We start from the raw sequence: 21,708 nt of genomic DNA, 5'->3' as shown, positions 1-21,708 counted from the left end.
AGGAAAGATACATTTTTATTAACCAGGACATTATTGGTGAATTGACAGATTGTTTACTTATGGACCAGTAATTCCAGCAGTACCATAACTGGAAATTTATCAGATTTTCTGTATATCCTTAGAATCATTATAATTGTGAACTTCTCCAGCTTCAGTTCCATTCCTCCTAATATTAATAACTATATTACTGATTTCTTTTTAACATTTTTTGACGATTGTTAGACTATGATTAATAGCTATTCAGTCACTAAATTTTATTTAGATTATACTTTCCCTTAAATTTTTAGTGATTTTGGCTGAGTAACATGAAATAAAATTCTGTGATGTTAGATAAAATACAGTTGACCTTTGAACAGTGAGGGGGTGAGGCTCTAACTACTGTGCAGTCGAAAATCCTTGTGTAACTATAATCCATCCTTTGCATATGTGGATTTCTAATCAGGGATCAAAAATAGAAAAATAGAATTGACCTTTGAACAACACAGGTTTGAACTGCACAGGTCCACTTTTATACACAGATTTTTAAAAATTATAAAAACCACCCTGATCTGTATGGCTCTTGGGTGTCATACCACAAAGCAAAAAGGTCACCAGTCCAATTCTGGGTCCGGGAGCATGCTTGGGTTGTAGGTTCGGTCCCCAGTCAGGGTGCATGCGAGAGGCAGCCAATGGATATTTCTTTCTCACATCGATGTTTCTCTCCCTCTTTTTTTCCTTCCCTTCCAGTCTAAAAATAAATAAATAAAGTCTTAAAAATTATAAAAACCCATGTTCAAGAGTCAACTGTACTTTTAGTTCAGGAAACATGATTTGATTAGTACACGTCACCCTCTGGTCATTTTACATAGTTATTGTTAGATTCTTTACTATATTTAGGGTTTGCTGTTGGTGCTTAAGAATAGAAAAATACTAGAAACAGATAAAATAAGAGCATATTACTTATAAATTAGTAAAAAGGTAAATTCATACCATAAGTAAGACTTGTCTAATGGTTATATGTTGAAATGTGAATGCTTAGTACAAAAAGGATGATTAAATATTTTCTGACTGATTAATTCTTCTAAAATTAACTTCCAGTAAAATGTAATCTAAAAGAAAATTTTTTATAATATAATTGTAAGGACTTAGGAGTAAGTGCTGAATTAAAAGGTTTATTATGATAGGTATCTACATGAGATACTTCGTACCTAAGTTTAAGATACTTTAGTAAAGAATAAAGAAATGAGCACTTAAAAAAAACTTTTCAGTTTTCTTTCTAAATAGAAGGTCAGTGAGTACAGGGATAAATTCAAATAAAGGCTAAGTCTTGTGCTGTCAAGAGCTCCTTCCAGAATTCTTTCCCTGAAAGCAGTTTCAGTTAGGATACATATTGCTGTGAGCTCTTAGTAACTGGATTTGAAATGTTAGAATTCTGGAATGGCCTAGTGTAATACTTTTCTGTCTTTATCTTGCCACCTCCCCATAGGATTATATGTACAGGAGATGTATATATATTCCAATCTGATGTTTAGAAACTGAGTTTTATTCAAAGCATAGCAAAACAACTGTCTTTAAAGTGTTGGCTATAAACTTATGTTCAGAATAATTTTTTAAAACTATTTTATCTTTCAAGAACTGAATTTTCTTTTTCCCCTTTTCAGATGATTGATATCTTATTATTTTAATGTGCTAATTTGTATCTGAAACAGAATAACAATACACATTCCTAAAACACTTTGATAAGGTATAGGATTTCTGATAGCTCAAACCCATAGAAAATTCATAACTTCTAGTGCATTGTAATTTTTATCAAATTGGCACATGCTTTATAATGGCAGATTCTCTGTAAAGGACATAGGGTTGTTGATTACCCTCTTTGGTCTAGTTATTGATTTTTTAAGTTCAGAGATTTTTGTCATGCTTGTTAGTCTGCTCCAGGAACTTTGAGAAGGAATGGGTAGATGAATCTGGGTCAGAAGAGAGGGCCAAATAGGGAATTTCACATTCTTTTTTCTTTTTTAAATCCTCACCAGAGGACATTTTTTCATTGCTTTAAAGAGAGAGGAAGGGAGAGGGAGAAACATGGATGTGAGAGAACCACCAATTGGTTGCCTCCCATATGTGCTCGGCTGGGGATTGTATGCACCCAGACTATGTGGACCGAGGATCGAACCTGCAACCTAGATAATGTGCCCTGACCCGGAATTGAAGTCACAGCCCTTCAGTTAGGGGACGACGCTCCAACCAACTGAGCCACGCCGGCCAGGGCAAAAACTGCACTCTAAGCTGTGAATAGCATTTTTTAATTCTTTACTGACTTCTCTTTGATTGAAGCCTACTTTTGACAATTTGAGCAATTCCTGCATTACTACTCTGCTAGTCTACTACTCTACTACTCACTGTTGTTTTTCTCCTACCCCTAAGAAGAAGAGAACTAGTGTTTGTGATGAGGGGAACGCTGAGTTAAGGGCATGAGCCAGTATGTTAAAATTTAAGTACCTAGAGTCTACAGCAAGCTAAGCAGTCTTACCACGTTCGTGTTCGGCCAAAGTTTAGGAAAACTAATTTTACATGGTTATATTATGTAACATATTTTTATGTTTTATAAATTTGGAGACCTAAAAATTACCCCAAGGTGGTACAAGGGAGATATTTGTGGTAATGTGACAGTCTGTATCTTGATTGTGTGGCATTAGTTCCTCAAATATACACATGATAAAATCACATAGAACTGTACACACAAGTTGTACCAGTATCATATTACAGTTATATAGGCTATATTTGGAGGAAGCTAAGGGAAAAGTGTACAGAACATCTTTATATTACCTTTCATCTTCCTTTGTATCTATAATTATTCCAAATAAAAAGTTAAAAAGGAAAACCAAGATTAGTTGTTTTAAAGTAGGATTCTTTAAACATTTCTTCCAAAAGCAAAATTATTTCATCATACCTTAAATTTTCTAATTGAATGTAGTCATATCGGTCCACCACCATTATCTTATTATAGAGTGATCAACATCTGGGGTTGTAGGGCTCAGCAATTTCCTGAGACATGGCTTTCGATGGAAAAACCGAAAGCCTTGGGCAAAGTGGGATAAATTGGTTACCCTATTTATGGAAGACAATTACTGGAGAGAGGCAGCCTGTGGGCTATTACTGATAAAGAGGAGGCTTAAGTGTTTGTGGTTCCAAAGGCTCCCTCTAAGATTTAACTTAAAATCTATTTACTAATGCTGCTAGGAATATTTCTTAAAACTTTTGTCTGCCTTTTTATACATAAATGTTTCTCAACCTCAAAAAGATCCTGTAATAAAGTTTTTATCTCCATGATTTTTGACACTGTTGTTTTTCTTAGTCAGCTGTATTGAATTTTAAGATATTCTTATGGTGCTAGATATAACTTGATTGACATAAGGAGGACCATGAACAACTTTATGAAATATGTAATCCTTTTTTAAAAAATGAGTTTGTTACTATTTATGAATTGATTTGTCTTATTGATGGGAAGAAAGTAATTTTTAAATATAATTATTAAAGCATGATTCTTAAATACAAACTAATGTGTTCATTTTTTTTCTACTTCTTTCCCTCTACACTGTACTTTTACTCTTACCTTAAAATTCTTTTTTTAAGTCTCGGTACTTAATGTAATTCTGTGTATGGTGTATTTCTAATTGCCAAGACATCAACAATTATCAAATGATATGAACACTTACTAAATGATGTGTCCTCTGCATAGTGAGTTGCTAGTTCCCAGGATAGAGGAAAATGAAGTGATAGAAGAGCTTGTTCTGTATTGCTATATTGAGTTTATTTTTCTAAATGTATGTATTTGGAGAAGCTAAAGTGGGAGAAAATAAAGAACTGGTAGAGATGCATGTAGGGAAGAAAATAAAAGTATAAATTGTTTTGTAGGGAGTTAATCTTCTCCTTTCTATGTAAGAGATTAGTTCTTAAGCTTTTGGGGAGCCATAGACCCTTTGAGAATTGGAGAAAAGCCTCAAAATGCTATGTTTATACCTAGACTCCAGACTAAGAACCTTTGCTAAAACGGAATGTAGGTAGATTAATGGTAGCTTACTGAGTGAGAGAAAACCAAAATGCTCTGTGTTTGTATAGCAGTTTATAGTTTAGAATGAACTTTGAAATATGTTCTTATATGATTTTTAACAACCTTATGAAATTGACTGTACAGATTTCCTAACTTAAGGAGAGTAATGGAGGTTGAAGATAATTGAGGTCATATGTCTGATAAGCATCTGATCTCTTAAATTGACAAATATTGTGCTTATTGAATGTCTGCTATGTTAGGCCCTCTGCCAGTCAGTGGTGATAGACATAAAAAGTCTTGCCCTTGAAGAGCTGGCTCACAGTTGAGTGGAGTAGTCTGATTTGTAAACATTTTGTGTGAACCTATAGTAGTATATATTTTAGGATTCAGCCGGAGTTCTGTTTAACTCTGCCATGCTCATTTTGGGAGGAACACTGAGGAGAAATGTTTAATTAAAACTAAGATATCACTATGTACTAATTTCCAGGCTTAAAAATCTGACTTATTACATAGAAATTGAGTTTCATCACAAAACATGATTTATATTGAATGATCATCAATTGTAAAAAGAAAAGTTTGTTATATGCAAAGAACAACTTGATGTCTTTTACAGTGTTAAACACTGGAGAGGGTGGCAACTAAGTGAACTTGTGACTGTTAAAAATGTTTTTGGGGGCTTTTTATGGTTTTCTTTTCAGAAGATATTACAGACAAAATGTAAGAGATAATTTTGTGGTTTTGTTTTTTAAGCATTTCTTGGAGATAACTGATGATCAATTTGACTTCCATACATACTGCATGAGAAAGATGACCCTTCGTGCCTATGTTGACCTTCTAAGATTAGAAGATATGCTCAGAAGACATGCCTTCTATTTCAAGGCTGCTAGATCAGCAATTGAAATATACTTGAAATTGTATGATAATCCCTTAACCAGTGAAGGCAAACAACAAGAAATAAATTCAGGTAACTGACAAGGAACTATTTTTAAAAATTTGGAACAAATACTGAATTTCAGAATGTCATTAATATAAACAATACATAGAAAAGTATGTTGTCAGCCCTGGCTGGCATAGCTCAGTGGATTGAGCGCAGGCTTCGAACCAAAGCATTGCAGGTTCGATTCCCAGTCAGGGCACATGCTTGGGTTGCAGGCCATGGACCCCAGCAACCGCACACTGATGTTTCTCTCTCTTTCTTTCTCCTTCCCTTCCCTCGCTTAAAAAAGAAAGAAAGAAAGAAAGAAAGAAAGAAAAGAAAGAAAGAAAAGTATGTTGTCAAATGGATGCAAAGACAATATACCTTTGTGTGAAAAAAAATGCAGGGGAAGACTTAGAAAAGGCTGGCAAAATGATGTTCTGTAGCTGATGCTTCTAAATCACCCTAATGGGATGACTTGCAATCTTTATTTTTATCTTCACTAAGACCAATTTAGGAAAAATAGAAATGTCTGTGGACTGGGTTCTTTTTTTTTTTTAATTGTAACTGAAAATAGTATTGAGCCTTATAGGGAACAGTAATTTTTCTTACAACTTCTAGTACCTACTTAATTGAAAATAATAATAATGCTAATGAGAATAATACAGCTTTTATTCACTAAAATGTTAATATGTAGGAATATTTGAGAAAATATTCCTACAGAGAAAATATTCCATAGAGAAAAATTTATTTTTCATTCGTAGTATTTATGCAGTGTTTAGAGAGCTTAAATGTGTCTGTATCATTGATATACTCTAAGAGAATAGTTGGTATTAACAGCTCCACTTTATACAGTTTGAAACTTGATACTGAAATGATTTGTCCAAAGTCATGTATTGTATATATAGGAGACAGAACGGGGCTAGAATTGGTTAATTTTAATCAATGCAGCATTTGCTGGTTGTCTTTTGTGTGCCATGTTTAGTGCTAATCATTAGGAATATACTTTCTAAAACTTTTTAAATAGTTGCCTTTCCCCCCTTTCCCCCAAAGAGCTATACTAATCGTATGTATTGCACAAGAATATGAGGAAGAATGGAAACATTTACTCAGGATGCTTATGCATTTGGATATTTGTAGAAAACCTGTCAGCCAAAGAATTGAAGAAAATGCTTAGCAAGCAGAGAAGAGCTCAGAAAAAGGCTAAATTAGAAGAAGAGAGAAAGCACACAGAAAGGGAACGTCAACAAAAAAATCAAAAGAAAAAAAGAGATGATGATGAAGAAGAAGCCAGTGGTCTCAAAGAAGAACTTATACCTGAAAAATTAGAAAGGGTAAGATGAATTTACTATGTTAATTTGGTAAAATTTAAGTTACTTAGTTCTGTGCTAGTCATAAATGTTTTATTTAAATTTATAAATAATAAGCCATTTATAATTTTTCAAGGTTATGATAGTCGTTATTTTTTAATGATGGCATGCAACTTTTGCTAATGCATATTATACATAGAATTGTAGTTGTGGTAGGCAGAATGGTGACCCTCCAAGGGGGTGTCCATGTTCTAAACCCTGGAACCAGTGAATATGTTACATTACATGGCAGTGGGTAATGAAGGTGGTAGATAGAATTCAAGGTGGTATTGGGTTGGCCAAAAAGTTTGTTTAATTTTTCTGTATGATGGCTCCAGTAGCACTTAGTTGTCGTTAACTTCATTCGAAACAATTTTGTTAGGTTGTATTGTGACAGCTGTCATATCAGTGTGCATTAAAAAAACTTTAAGATTGGTAAAATTTTTTTGTGCAGCCATTTTAATATCGAAGATGGAAGAAAATATGTAACATTTTTGGCATATTATGCTTTATTACTTCAAGAGAGGTAAAAATGCAACTGAAACTCACAAAAAAAGAGTTGTGCAGTGTATGGAGAAGGGACTGTGACTGACTAAACATGTTTAGAGTGGTTTGTGAAGCTTCTTGGTACTATTGACATTTTTATCAAATAATTTTTTGCAGTGGGGCTGCCTTAATGCACTGGAAGATGTTTAGCTGCATCCCTAGCACCCACTAGAAGCCAATAGCAGGAGATTGCTGACATACTGACATGTTCAAAATATCCAAATTAATAAAGTTATTAATGAAAATGAAAAATCTGTCTTATTTTGCAAAAAAAACTAAGTGGACTTTTTGGCTAACCCAATAATTAGCTTGCCTAAAGATAGGGAGATTAGCCTGGATTGTCCAGGCGGGCCTAATGTAATCATAAGAGGCCTTGAAAGTAGAAGAGGAAAGTAAGTAGTAGTGGTGTAAGGACTCCACCCCTGGTTGATGGCCTTTTAAGATGGAGGGTGGGGAGGGAAGGAGGCAGCTGTAAGCCAAAGAAGGCAGGCAGCCTTGAGAAGCTGAAAAAGACACTGAAACATAGTTTCCCTTACAGCCTCCAGAAGGGAATGCAGTCTGTCTGACACTTGATGATTTTAAGTCCAGCGAGAGTGATGTTGAATTTTTAACCTTCAGAACTGCAAGATAATAAATTTGTGTTCTCTTCATGTTACAGAACCCCACCTATGCTGTTCTGGAACAGCTATGGGGTTTGCCCACCCCCAGGAAGTGTGACTCCCAATGCAAGAATTTGATGAAAAAGGAAAGGGATTGTTTATTTACAGGTTATACAGATTCAGAATAGTGGTGGATTTCTGCTGTTAAGTCCCACTGCCTTTAAAACACCCCAAAATACATAATCCTGCCCCTCTTTGCTCACCCAGGCCAGTTTCAGAATACACCAGTCAGAGGTACTGTCTTTCAGAAAAGCAGAAGTCTGTGGCCCAGCATTCCCAGTCACAGTTCAGCATTTCAGTCAGGTCTCTACACAGCTCCATTCACTCTGCCTCTGTGTTCTCCAGGCAGGTTTCCCAGTGGGTCTCCCAGATAATAAAACCCCAGTGGGTTTTTTACTCCAGCTCTTAATCCAAAACTGTGTAGCATGTCCTTATTCCAAACAACATGGCACCTCCTTACACACCAGACCTCATGGCCAATCCACCTACTTTATGGCTCCTGCCTCATGACTGCCTCCTCCTGTCAGCCCTCATGGCCCACAGGGTAGCTCTTCCACACCCTTTCAAAGTGCATGACTGCTATCTTCCTCTCTCTCAGTCCACCCTTGTTTTTAAATGCTGACCCAGAGCTTTCTATATGACTCATATCCAGCTCCTCCTACAATGTGCTACTTTTACCACTTTGCCTGTATCTTTTACCCTCTTTTGGCTGCCATCTTTAGTCAGGGCAAGAGTACCCCGAGGCACAGGCACCTCTGGCTCCTGCCTCTTGAGCAGGCCTGTGTAAGTTTCCCTGCTGCACCTGCACTCCCTACCACCAAGTCAGCAGTTACTATACCAGCTCAAAGTCATGTAGACCTTTTATCTGGGGCAGCAGCACAGCTATCAACTAGCTATCAACTTGTCATTGTTATGAAAACTATCTTAACTGCTGTATCATCTCCTTCCCCCATCATCTAACCATGGGCTGTGGGGAATGTTTTGGGGGGCCTTTGCTTTGTACCCTATTTCATTAAGGCATTAAACTTTTGGTTATTTGTACAGCAGCAATACAGTTGTCTGTTAAATATGGAAGTATTTTATATATCTTACTAGGTATGTTTTAGCTACAAAGAATTAGCACCTCATCTCCAGAATTTAGTTATTTAGGGACCAGACATAAGGACATATTTTTTTTCTGGCTTATTTACCATGAATCTAGTATAAATATTTTAAATGTGTTGTTATTTTTTTTGTTACTTGATAAGATTATATTTGTCTCTGCACTTTAGATGTTTGCAGTATAAGGGGCTGTCAGTACTTTGTGTACTATCTCCTTCAGTTAGTTATATAAAAAGAAGTGTTGTAGGAATTCAGAACAAGTCATTCCAAGATGTGCCTAGATGCAGCCAGGACCTTGTGGGATTAAGAGAAACTCTTTACTCCTTCCTTAACTACCTAAAAGAATTTGAATTAGGGGCCTTTCCCACAATAGGACATTATCAGAAATAACCTTTTTTGACCTTTCTATAGGGCAGGACAAACTACTAATTATTGAACATCTGGTCTTCTTACCTTCCTCCTTTCTGAAGCCCCAAGGTGATCCTTAACTCAGAATGTCATATGTAACTGTGTACCTCATTTGTCCTTTCTCTCTGAACCTCTTATGTGTGTGGGGTCTCTAACTATCTTATGTATGTGGGGTTCCTTCCCATGTGTGTCTGTGTGTAATTAAGTTTGGTCATTTTCTCTTGTTAATCTGTCTCATGTTTACTTGATTATTAGACCAACTGAAATACCTTGAGGGTAGAGGAAAGTTTTTTTCCTTCTCCACACTGTCAAAATTACTTCAGATATGTATTAGTATAAAATTTGGGGAGAAATTTGACTTGTGTAACTGTTTTTTAAATGTAATAATTTTCCTTTCTGTTTCAAAATAGATAGAAAATCCATTGGAAGAAGCTATCAAGTTCCTTATACCTCTTAAGAACCTCGTTGCTGATAACATTGACACTCATCTATTAGCATTTGAAATATATTTTAGAAAAGGTAATGATTTGAATTCAGTTTTTAATTCTTAATTATTTTGGTGACCATATTCAGTATAATCTTACTAGTTAGACCTTTATTTTCTTTTAAGATTTTATTTATTTTCCTGGCTGGCGTAGCTCAGTAGATTGAGCGCGAGCTGCGAACCAAAGTGTCACAGGTTTGATTCCCAGCCAGGGTACATGCTTGAGTTGCAGGCCATAACCCCCAGCAACTGCACATTGATGTTTCTCTTTATCTCTCTGTCTCCCTCCCTTCCCTCTCTAAAAGTGAATAAATAAAAAAATCTTAAAAAAAATAAAAAATAAAAAGATTTTATTTATTTTTAGAGAGAGAGGAAGAGAGAGAAACATCAGTGTGTGATTGCCTCTTGAGTGACCCCTCCTGGGGACCTGGCCTGTAGCCTAGGCCTGTGCCCTGACTGGGAATCAAGCCTGAGACCCTTTGGTTTGCAGGCTGGTGCTCGGTCCACTGAGCCACATCAGTCAGGGCTAGTTAGACCTATTTTGGTTTAGCATTCCATCTCACCATTCTACAAAGGCTCTTAATCCTTTTTTTCTTTTGCTACATAAAACTATACTGGGTAATAAATTAGAATATTATGATCAAATCCATTTTAAGAATAGTTTGAACAATCACACAAATCATGTATCTGAAGCAGTTCTTCATGATTGTTTAAGGTATTCTTAAGAAAATAAAAATTACCTTTGATAACCAAAATTAATTTTGAATTTTGCTTACAAATGTTTTAGGAAAGGTAACACTTCGTTACTAGATTTTAAGTGAGGCTAAAATAAAGTGAATAAAATATACATAAATATTGATTTTTTTTTTCTGACACAGGAAAGTTTCTGTTAATGCTGCAATCTGTCAAAAGAGCTTTTGCCATCAACAGTAATAACCCATGGTTGCATGAATGTTTAATTAAATTTTCTAAATCTGGTAAGTATAAATAACGTAATATTTATATAAAAGCAAATGTAACATATTAGCTTTTTTCCATTAAGCTGCACATTAAAAGAGATTTGAAAAATGTGAAGCAAAAAAATGTTTATATGTAGTATTTAAATGAAGATATGTTTATAAATTAAACATGCTAGCAAAGATATGCTGGAAACTAGTGTATTTTTAAGCTAGAATGTACTTATATTCCAAAGAAGCAATAATTTTTTACTATGTAAAATATAGAGAACTTAAATAAATGTATTTCAAGTGACTTTGTTTCAAAGGACAGACCTGAATTTTTAAAAATTCCAAATATTTTGTTCTTACAGTGTCCAGTCACAGTAATCTTCCAGACATTGTGAGTAAAGTTCTGTCTCAGGAAATGCAGAAAATATTTTTGAATAAGGATTTGGAAAGTTTTAATGAGGATTTTCTCAAACGCAATGCTGCCTCTCTTCAGCATCTACTTTCAGGTTGGTATATGGCCCCCAGGGTTAAAATGTTTATGGAAAAAAGTTAGATTATGATTTTTTAAAAAAAACTTTGGAAAGATGTTTAACCTCACTAATTATCAAAGAAGAATAAACACAATACCATTTTAATAAAGATTTTATTTATTGGTTTTTAAAGAGAGAGGAAGGGAGGGAGAAAGAGGGGGAGAAAAACATCAAAGTGTGGTTGCCTCTCATGTGTTCCCAACTGGGGACCTGGCCTGCAACCCAGGCATGTGCTGTGACTAGGAATCAAGCTGGCAACCGTTTGGTTTGCAGGCTGGCTCTCAGTCCATTGAGGCACACCAGCCAGGGCAAAATGCCATTTTTGGTCTTTCAAATTAGGAAAGTTTTTATTTATTTAAAAGAGATTAAAGTTTAGTCAAGTTGTAGTTAACAACTACTCTTGTATTTTGCCACCACAGTGTAAATTGGCCTGGCCATTTAAGAAAGCAATTTGTCATTCTTAGCAAGGGCTTCCCATTATCTGTGTCTTGGCTGTAGTCATTTCATAGTGTCTTTTGTGAATATTTTTTTAAAGATTTTATTTATTTATTTTTAGAGGGCGAAGGGAGGGATATAGAGAGAGAGAAACATCAATGTGCAGTTGCTGGGGGTTATAGCCTGCAACCCAGGAATGTACCCTGGCTGGGAATCGAACCTGGGATACTTTGGTTCCCAGCCCGCCCTCAATCCACTGAGCTATGCCAGCCAGGGCTTTGTGAATATTTTTAAAGAATTATTGCAAAGCAAAAAAAGAAGAACTTTAAGTGCAGCAATGTTAACTGAGATGTTTGTGTGGGGAAAAGACTAGAAACAAATTGAATGTATTTCCAATAATAAGGAGAAGTAGTAGGTTTGTAGTATGAAATACCAGGTAATTTTATAAAGTGATGTTTATTTTAAAGAGGGCACATACTTTTTAATATGTATGCAGAATTAACAAATAAATATCAACTATGCAAAAATATACATAGGATAAAGGCTAAAAAGAAGTGTATACCAAAGTTTTAATTGTTGCCTTTGGGTATTGTGGTTATGAGTGATTTATTTTTTCTTGTACTTTTATTACTTTATATATTTTGTATTTTGAGAATTTATTTATATTCTGCCTGGTTACAGGAAGGAATTTAGGCCATTTATACAAATTTATAAAATGACAAGATGATGCTCCAGCTGGGTTGGGCACTGTCTGGCAAACCAGAATGTTGCTGGTTCGATTCCTGATCAGGGCCCATGCCTGGGTTGCAGGCTGGGCTCCTGAATGGGGGTATATGAGAGGTATTCAACTGATGTTTCTCTCTCTCTGTTTCTCCTTCCCTTCCCTTCACTCTAAAAATAGATAAATAAAATTTTTCAAAAGTGACAAAATGTCATAAGTGCAAAATGAACAAAAGATTATAGAAGGGAATTGGAGACATAATGAAGTATATAATTAACTGAGTATATAAGTATATAATTAAGTATATAAGTTAATAAGTATATAATTAACTATATATAAGTTCCTGCTTTAAGCCATATATTGTATTTAAATACTTTAAGCTTTTTTATTGTAAAGGGAAACTTTTTGGTTTTGATATCTATGGAAAAGAGTTAATTCATGTGAGAAATTATACTTTTTGGTGGTAAAGGCAGATAAGAATTCCTCTTTAAGAACATGGAATAATGGAGGACAACATTTCCTTCTTATAATGACGGGAAATGCCTTTTCAAACATTATATGAAATTCTAAAGAAAAGATCATTTTTACCACAGAAAAATACAATCAGGAGTTCTGGCTAAGATGGAGGCATATGTAGAAACCCCTCGCTTCCTCACCACGACCAAAAGGAGGATAACAACCAATCTAAAATCAATAAACAAACCCCCCCCCAAAAAAAAATCAATAAACAACCAGAAGTACCAGAAAATTGAATTGCACGAAACTCTGACAACCACAGAATTAAAGAAACAGTCAAACAAAGCAACTAGACAGGTAAGGTGGTGGACAGAGAGAAATCATGGTGAGGTGGTGGACTGTTTGGGCAGGGCCAAGTTAAGAGGAAGCTGAGACTAAGAGTGGGCTGTGGACTATGGCAGTTGCCATGGCAGGAGAAACTCCAAGTCTCACACTAAGAATTCAGTGAAAAGCGGGCTAGATTCCAGCAGGCAAGCTGCATTGTTCCCTCTCTGGTCCCTCCCTGACTAGCATCTCTGCAACACAGCACAACAAGGAGGGTTGCCCTGCCCTGATGAATATTTAAGGCCCTGCCCCCTTACAACTTACAAGTTAACAGGGGCCCTGAACAAAGAAATAGTGCTAAAATGAAAGAACAGAGCAAAACTTCAGAAAGAGAGCTAAACAATGAGGAGATATAATGGAGAATATAAAGTCCTGGTAGTCAAAAAAGACTCACAGAACTGATTGAACTTGGGCAAAAAATGAAAGAACAGATGAAAGATACCCAAAATGAAATAAAGCAAAATATTCAGGGAACCAACAGTGATGGAAAGGAAACCAGGACTCAGCAACAATTTGGAATAAAAGGAAGAAATAAACACCCAACTAGAACAGAATGAAAAAACAAGAATTCAAAAAAAAAATGAGTAGAGACTTTTGAACCTCTTTGATAACTTGAAACATTCCAATATCCGAATTATAGGGGTACCAGAAGGAGAACAACAGCAAGAAATTGAAAACTTATTTCAACAAATAATGAAGGAAAATTTCCCCAATCTGGCAAAGGAAATAGACTTCCAGGACACCCAGAGAGTCCCAAAGAAGTTGGATCCAAAGAGGAACACACCAATGCACATCATCATTAAGTTACCCAAGATTAGAGAGAAGGAGAGAATCTTAAAAGCAGCAAGAGGAAAGGAAAGAGTTACCTGCAAAGGAATGCCCAGAAGACTGTCAGCTGATTTCTCAAAAGAAACCTTGTAGACAAGAAGGGGCTGGAAAGAAGTATTCCAAGTCTTGAAAGGCAAGGACCTACTTCCAAGATTACTCTACCAGCAAAGCTATCATTTAGAATGGAAGGGCAGATAAAGTGCTTTTCCCAGGTAGGGTCATGTTCAAGGAGTTCATCATCACCCAGCCATTGTTATATGAAATATTAAAGGGACTTATCTAGGAAAAGGAAGATAAAAATACGAACAGTATAATGACAACAAACAGCTATCAACAAGTGAACCAAAAAAAAGAAAAACAATAAAAACAAACACTAAGCAAACAATTAGAACAGGAACAGAATCAGAGAATTGGACATCACATGGAGGGTTTTCAGTGGGGAGGAGGAGGGTAGGAATAGGGGGGAAAGGTACAGGGAAGAAGAAGCATAATTGGTAGGCATTAAATAGATGGGGAGAGGTAAAATATGATATAGGAAACAGAACTCAAAGAACTTATATGTACAACCCATGGACATGAACTGGGGGGTATGCTGGAGGGTTGGCGGTATAGCGGGGAGCGGGGTTAAAGGGAGAACAATTGGGAAAATTAATGGCATAATCAATAAAATATACTTTAAAAAATTAATTAAAAAATACAATCACCACAAATTCAAAAGACTAATTGGAAAAAAATACAGATACAGTGATCCCTCACCTATTGCGGGAATTACGTTCCAGGGACCCCTGAGATAGGTGAAAATCTGCGAAGTAGCAGCATTATATTTATTTTAGTATTTATATATATTTTAAGGATTTTTAAAAAATTTTATTTTAATCATTGTTCAAAATATTTTAAGGTTTTATAAACCCTTCCCACACTCCTATAAACTTTTCCCATTCTCTTATTAACCTTTTCCACACTCTTATAAACACTTCATATGCTTTTAAACACTTTCTACACTCTTAAACCAACATAATTTTAATAACATATGAAATTCTATATGGTACTCACCAGTGAAGTACATTACAACTTGAATGATAAAGATCATGAATTATGTAGCTGTGCAGCAATGATGGTGATGAAGGTGATGACGATGAGATGAATGTACTGCACAGCCAAGAAGAGCATCAGGTGGTGCAGTATCTTCGTTCTGGGCTGTAACTTCTATTTCCAATAAAGGCATAGGTGTAACTGATCTCTCCGTCCAAGTGATGAACATAGTTATGGGGAGTTGCTGGCGCTGCTTTTTATCTGCAGAGGTAGCTTCTCCATGCAGGGAAATGCTCTTGAGTCCAAAGCGTCTCTGAAATTTGTCAAACCAGCCCTTGCTGGCACTGAATGGGGTTGATCTGGTGGGAGAAGCACTCCACGGTCCTGCTTTTGCATTGTCGTCCTCGTCTTCATCCTTATCACCGTCGTGAACGTCCGTGCTTTCTGCAAAACTGTCATAAAGTTTCTTGGCCTTCATCTGGATGGTGTTGGTATCCAGTGAGATATTCTTCCTGCAGTCATTTTTCCACAGGGCCAATGCCTATTCCATCCTCACAGTGGCCTTATTGTGGGAAGTGTCCACCCTCTTTGCAGTCTTGTTAAAAGTCATTGTTGCCGTAGACTTAATATTCTTCACGTCTTTCTTTATGTAGCGAACAGTAGGTTCGTTGATCCTGTAATGGCGGCCTGCAGCCATGTAGCTTTTGCCTGCCTTTAACATGTTGAAAAGTTCCACCTTTTCTTTGATGGTAAGCATATTCCTCCAGTGATTGGTTTCACTGCCGAAGCCTTAAAAGGCACAGAACATTTGGGTGGCATCGTAGGGCTTGAAATAAATCCAGACTTTTACAAAAATTTCACAAAAACACAACACTGCAGAGCAACACTATGTGTAGCCATCAGGCATCGATGTGAAGTGGACAAGGAGAGACGTTGAACGTATGGGCACAGTGCAGGAGAGCAAACAGACCAATGCTACGGTCAGTGAGCCAATCAGCACCCAGGATACAGAACACAGTGCTGTGGTAGGTCGCCTTCCATTCCATCAGCCAGTAGTGTGCCATGTACAATCTCGTGTTGGCAAACTTGCGCAACCTGTAGTGGCGTACTGCATTTCCATTGTGTACAGTAAGGTGTTCATCCGCTGATGAAATACATACTGTATTTTATTTTGATTTAATATCCTTTTAATATGTTTGAATTAAAAATTTTTATATTTTTAATATTTAATTTTTTGGCAAAATAATTAAAATAATAAATATATAAATACCTATATACCACAAAATCTGCGATATAGCGAAAACTCTGCAATACAGAATTAGATATATATATATTTTTTAAAACCCACAGTGCAGTGAAGCTGCGATAAGTGAACCTCAATATAGTGAGGGACGACTATGCAACTGATAAAAAGCTAATAATATATATGGAGTCTTATAAATGAACAATTAATATAAATTAATAAACAAAATCCCAATAGTAAAATGAGCACAGAATATGGACCATGTAATTTGGAGAAATATAAACTGGGTTTTTTTTAAAGCTTTAAGAATTATTTTCTTCAGTGAATATGCAAACATTTTCCTTTTTTCCTCTACCACACTCTGGTAATTCTTTGTTTCTTAGATGTTTTAATTTAGGGTATCATTTAAAAAAATTAATGCTACAAGGTGGCCTCTGTTTACATTTTGAGTTATATCATTTCCTGGGGAGGGGAGTATTAAATCTGATCTCCTATTAAATGTTTAACAACCATCTCTTTGTAACAGGAAAAGCCTGGTTTGTAGTGTTTTGACATAATATAAATACTTTCATTGTGCCTCCAAGCTATCTGTGGGATGTCACTGAAGGGGGAGTGGGAAGAGATGTCACAGTTGCCTCCTGAGAGAGGGAGCCAATTCCAGCCCACTGCTGATTAACCACTTGAAACCATATTATAAGTCACTAGTCAGTGTAGATCAGATCAAATATAGCCATAGGAGTTCACCTATTTTGAAATGTCATGCTATTTCAGGTGCTAAAATGATGTATTTTTTGGACAAGTCAAGGCAAGAGAAAGCAATTGCCATTGCCACTAGACTGGATGAAACTATAAAAGATAAAAATGTAAAGGTAAGATTTTTCAAATACCATATGATCTCACCTTTAATAGGATTCTAATCAACAAAACAAACAAACAGGCAAAATATAACTGAAGACACTGAAATTGAGAACAGGCTGACAGTGACCAGAGGGGAGAGGGAAGAGAATTTCAGGGGGAAAGGGGGTGGGTTTACAGGAACAAGTATAAAGGACACATGGACAGTAACAAGAGGGGTGGAAATGGGAGGGAGGTGGGGAGGGATGGGGGGTGGGCTGGGATAGGGGTAAAAGGCAGAAAACTGTACTTGAACAACAATTAAAATAAAAATTAAAACTTAAAAGATTCTTCAAAAGTCTGATTTCTGCAAACTTATGAATGATCTAGCAAAACATGTCTTTATAATATAATTCTTGAGTGGACTTTCTGAGTTATACTTGGATTTGAATCTCAGTTCTCATAATCTCATAATCTGATTATGGGCTATGTTACTTTAGACAAATAACGCATGTCTTTCAGTTTCCTTGTCATGGAGTTGGTATAAGGGTTAACTGAAATAATAAACTGAAGTGATTACTACCTGCCTGGCACGTGAAAGCACTTAGTATATGGGAGCTAGTTTTTATTTTAGTGATCACAGTTTCACAGGTTTGCCTTTTCAGGTATCGGAATTTTACTGCTTTTTTAAGGCTTTGCAGAACTGATTTTCTAAATGTTCCTTTTTTGAGGTGATTACTTACTATAGATAGGAAGAAGTTATTTTGGACTAGGGCTTGTTGGCCTTCTCTTAGTTAACAGATTGCATCTTGATTAAAGTGATTATTTACCAAACTTTTAAAAAAATAATTTTTGTTTCTGTTTCAATAGACTTTAATGAAGGTTTCTGAGGCACTTCTCGATGGCAGCTTTGGGAGCTGTAATTCCCAATATGAAGAATACAGGATGGCCTGTCATAACCTGCTTCCTTTCACGTCTGCTTTTCTGCCTGTTGTGAATGAAGTCAGCAGTCGCAGTGTGGCCCTAAACAACACGGCTAACTATGCTGTCTTGGCAAATGAAATTTGAAATCCCATAGAAAATTGACTTCTGTAGATTCAAAGCTGACTTCAGATCAGAGTTTCTTCTCCAGGATGTATATACATATGAAATGAAATAATTGGATAGAATTTTTCAACAGAGTATTCTGTAAGCTTATTTTATTCTTTATCTGACTCTGCCAGTATACGTAAACATCTGTTAAAATTACCTGTTTATACTTGTGCAGGTTTCTTAAACTTTAGAATTATCAGCATTGTGATGAGTGCGGTTACTTCTACATCATAAATGTGACAGTTTCTTGTTTTGGTAAATTATATAAAGACTCTGGGGTTGTTTTTGTGTTTTTTTTTAATTATTATTTTGGTTTTAGAATCTGAGTTTCAATCCCTTATTGGTTTGTTTTATTATTGTTTATTTACTTCCTTTTTAATTAAAGTAAATCTCTTTTAAAGTGTTAAATATATGTAAAAAAACAATATGGAACTCCTTTTGGCAATATTGAGGTTTATTTCAAAATTTAGTTTGCTGTTTTTGTCTACCTTAATTTTTCCCGATTTCTCATTTTCTTTTTAATATCCATAAAAATGATAATTTCTATTGATTTTAGAATGTGGGTATTGGTTTGCCTTTTAATCACTGAAATTCACTGGTAAATTTCTATCTCCAGATTAGTCTTTTTTTTTTCCTAGATTAGTTTTAAAGACCCATAGGCAAGAATTATGCTTTCTTGGCTAAATTGCCTTGCGTGTTAATAAATAGTTTATATCTGAGTGGTATCAAGGGAGTATAACTAGGCAGAACACAAATTATAATGAAGCATTCTTATTCTTAAAAGTCATATAGTGACTATTAAATATGTTTTTAAATCAACAGAATGGGAATTTAAACTCTTACTGGTTTAATTATTAAAACATAATATTGGGCAATTTTGGGGGGAGGGATAGCGTTTTCTATCTTGTATAGAAAACAATAATGGCATCATTCGATATGCTTCTTTCAGAACTGTGTAAATATGTGTAATATTAATGCTTTAAGGCAAATATAAATTCAAAAAGATTTTATTTAGAAAAACAGTTCTAATTGAAATGATTTTCTTTCACCCAAAGGTATTTTAGATTCATAATTGTTGAGAAACACTCACTGTAAAACGATGTCAACCTATATAATGCTGTAATAAATTATTTTGTACACACTTGCTTATTTGTATTTGGGTTATTTGCACACTATCAAAATATTGTGCAAAATGTTTTTTTTTTGAGGGAGTAAAAACTTTTAATCATCTTAATTCTTACCAGTTTATTTAAAAAATCACCTACCAATATATTCTGGTGCTACAGCAGATTGTTATCCTTTTACTGTTTTAATAATTTTAGAAGTAGACAGTCTTTGTATGTAATTTGTCACGTTGCTATCAGCAAGATGCCATTTGCATAAAAGATGGCAGTTCATAGTTAATGTGAAATTGTGCTTTCAGATGTGGTATTTTATTTTTTCTAATTTATTTTTATTGTATTTTTTCATTACCATTTGTCCCCCTTATACTCTGTTCCCTGCCCCCCACCCCCGAAATCACCACACTATTGTCCATGTTCATGAACCCTTTTCCTTCTTGTTTGATCTCTCTACCCCCTTACCCTGTCCCACTCCCAGAGCTAACAGCCTGCTTTCTATTAGTCTGTCTCTGTGTAGCTTATTAGTTCAATTTGTTCCTTAGATTTCACATATGAGTGAAATCATATGGTATTTGTCTTTCTCTGACAGGCATTTTTCACTTAGCATAATGTTGTTGCAAAGGGTAGAATTTTCTTCTTTTTTATGGCTGAGTAGAATTCCACTGTGTAAACATCCCATAGTTGTTTTATCCACTCATCTGTGAGGAAGGGGAACACTTTTGCACTGTTGGTGGGAATGCAGATTAGTGCAGCCGCTACAGAAATAAGCTATTTGTGAGAATTTATCCTAAGAAACCTGAAACACTATTTAAAAGAATGCATTCTATGAATGAACATCCTATGTTCATTGCAGTGTTATTTGCAATCGCCAGGATATGGAATCAGGTATAGTATTTTTAAAAGTATTCCATTGGGATCATTAAGTTTCTGAGAGTTATAGGCAGATACAATTGAGATGTGAGAAGTTTGGTTCATGGTAAGGAAGAAGGCAGGATAATTGGTGGTGTGGATTAGTGAAATCCAGTGGTGTCAGTCTGTGTATAGAGGTTGTGTTTATTCTCCCTACATCTAGAATAAACCTGGGATATGGTCAGGGATCTTTTTTAGATACGGGAGGAGGGTTGTATCATGTCCCTTTACTCTCTACTTCTACCCTATCCCCGACCTTGGCAGAGGCCCTTTAAGTTTTGTAAAGCTAAAGAATAAACAAGCCAAAAGGGGAGATATCTTAAAATCAAGTACTGAAAAAGAACAGAGATAGAATCATGGATAAGGAGAGCATTTTGATGGTTGCCAGACAGGAGGTGGATGTGAGGTGAGGGTTTTAAGAAGTACAAATAGGCAGTTACAGAACAGCTGTGGGATGTAATGTATAGTATAGGAAATGGAGTAGCCAAAGAACTTACACCCATGACCCGTTGTCATGAACAATGATGTGGGGATTGCCTGAGGGAGTGGAGGGTGCTGGGTGAAGGGGGACAAAGGGAGAAAAATAGAAACAACTGTAACAGCAAAATCAATGGAATATTTTTTTAAAAAATTAAGTACTTAAAAAGAAGTCTCAAGAGCAAAAAGGCCTTTGTCCTGCCAAGTTTATCAGAACATAAGAAACAAAACACTAAGATTCAAGGTATAGTATGAAAGTTTAAGAATTTGGTTTCATGTTTTTGTGAATTTTCTTGAGTTATGAATTTAATGGGCAAAGCTTACAGAATAGAAAACCGTAATTCAATCTGTATTTATTGATCCTTGTTTTGTTTCAGACTTCGAGGTGTGACGTATACAATAGTGAACAAAACTAAGACTTTATTCTATTCTAGTGGGGGGAGAGAGAAAATATGAGTGTTAGTTACTATATAGAAAACTCAAGCATAGTATGAATATAGAGAGTAGTGTTAGTTATAGTGAAATTTTAAAATTTCAAAGAATAAGAATAGTTTAAAAGTTTACAGGTAAGATTTTTCTGAAAGGAATGAATTGAATTGCCGTAAGATTTCTCCAAAGCATTATTGAATATAAGTATCAAAGAAAAAAGATTAAAATTTTCAGCCAAATTAGCATTAGAAGATCATAACATTTAAAAATATTTTTAAGTATATAAATCTCAGAGATTGACCTTACAAGGGTCCTCAAGGAAACACTTAATATACTTACCTGGTAGGGAAGGTACCATGGTACCATGATCACAAAAGTGGTTTTCCCAGGGCGAGACTTGTCCATTGTACTGTGGATGTGCTGACCCCTGCAATTTCCACTAATGTGGGAAACTGGAATGCATAGTTGGTGGTAGCAGGTGACTGTCGTGCTCTCCCCTGTTAAGAAAGAAAATACTTTGAGACAGTGATTTTCAACTTTTTTCATCTCATGATGCACCTAAATTAATTACTAAAATTCTGCCGCACACCAAAAAATGAATTTATTGCCAATCTGACAAAAAATAAGTATAATTTTTAAAACAATTTATTGGGGTGACATTAGTTAATAGGGTCATAGAGGTTTCAAGTGTACATTTCTGTGATACATGGTTTGTATATCACATTGTGTGCCCACCCTTCAAAGTCAAGTCATCTTCCCTCACCATGTATTTGGCCC

General features: G+C 35.5%; 1 protein-coding gene and 1 non-coding gene across 4 annotated transcripts in view; both read left to right on the top strand.

The window, feature by feature from the left end:
- NAA16 (N-alpha-acetyltransferase 16, NatA auxiliary subunit) overlaps positions 1-19,136 on the top strand; it is a 77,898-nt gene extending 58,762 nt beyond the window's left edge. For all 3 annotated transcript variants that reach the window (XM_045839206.1, XM_045839204.1, XM_045839205.1), the window contains 7 exons: positions 4,781-4,994; positions 6,087-6,280; positions 9,420-9,528; positions 10,372-10,470; positions 10,803-10,946; positions 16,841-16,938; positions 17,774-19,136. In XM_045839206.1, coding sequence (XP_045695162.1) covers positions 4,781-4,994; positions 6,087-6,280; positions 9,420-9,528; positions 10,372-10,470; positions 10,803-10,946; positions 16,841-16,938; positions 17,774-17,971 — 1,056 coding nt within the window. In that variant the 3' untranslated portion in view covers positions 17,972-19,136. The remainder of the gene's footprint in view (positions 1-4,780; positions 4,995-6,086; positions 6,281-9,419; positions 9,529-10,371; positions 10,471-10,802; positions 10,947-16,840; positions 16,939-17,773) is intronic.
- Positions 19,137-21,262: 2,126 nt separating this feature from the next.
- On the top strand, positions 21,263-21,431 carry LOC123818964. The gene has a single exon (XR_006785740.1). It is a non-coding gene; the product is annotated as a U1 spliceosomal RNA (small nuclear RNA).
- Positions 21,432-21,708: the final 277 nt, after the last annotated feature.

The sequence above is a fragment of the Phyllostomus hastatus genome, unplaced genomic scaffold (assembly GCF_019186645.2).
Source record: "Phyllostomus hastatus isolate PE091 unplaced genomic scaffold, TTU_PhHast_1.1 phas_contig_29, whole genome shotgun sequence".
NCBI lineage: Eukaryota > Metazoa > Chordata > Mammalia > Chiroptera > Phyllostomidae > Phyllostomus > Phyllostomus hastatus.
The sequence above is the reverse complement of the archived record's forward strand: the minus strand, read 5'-3'. Positions and strand labels throughout refer to the sequence as shown.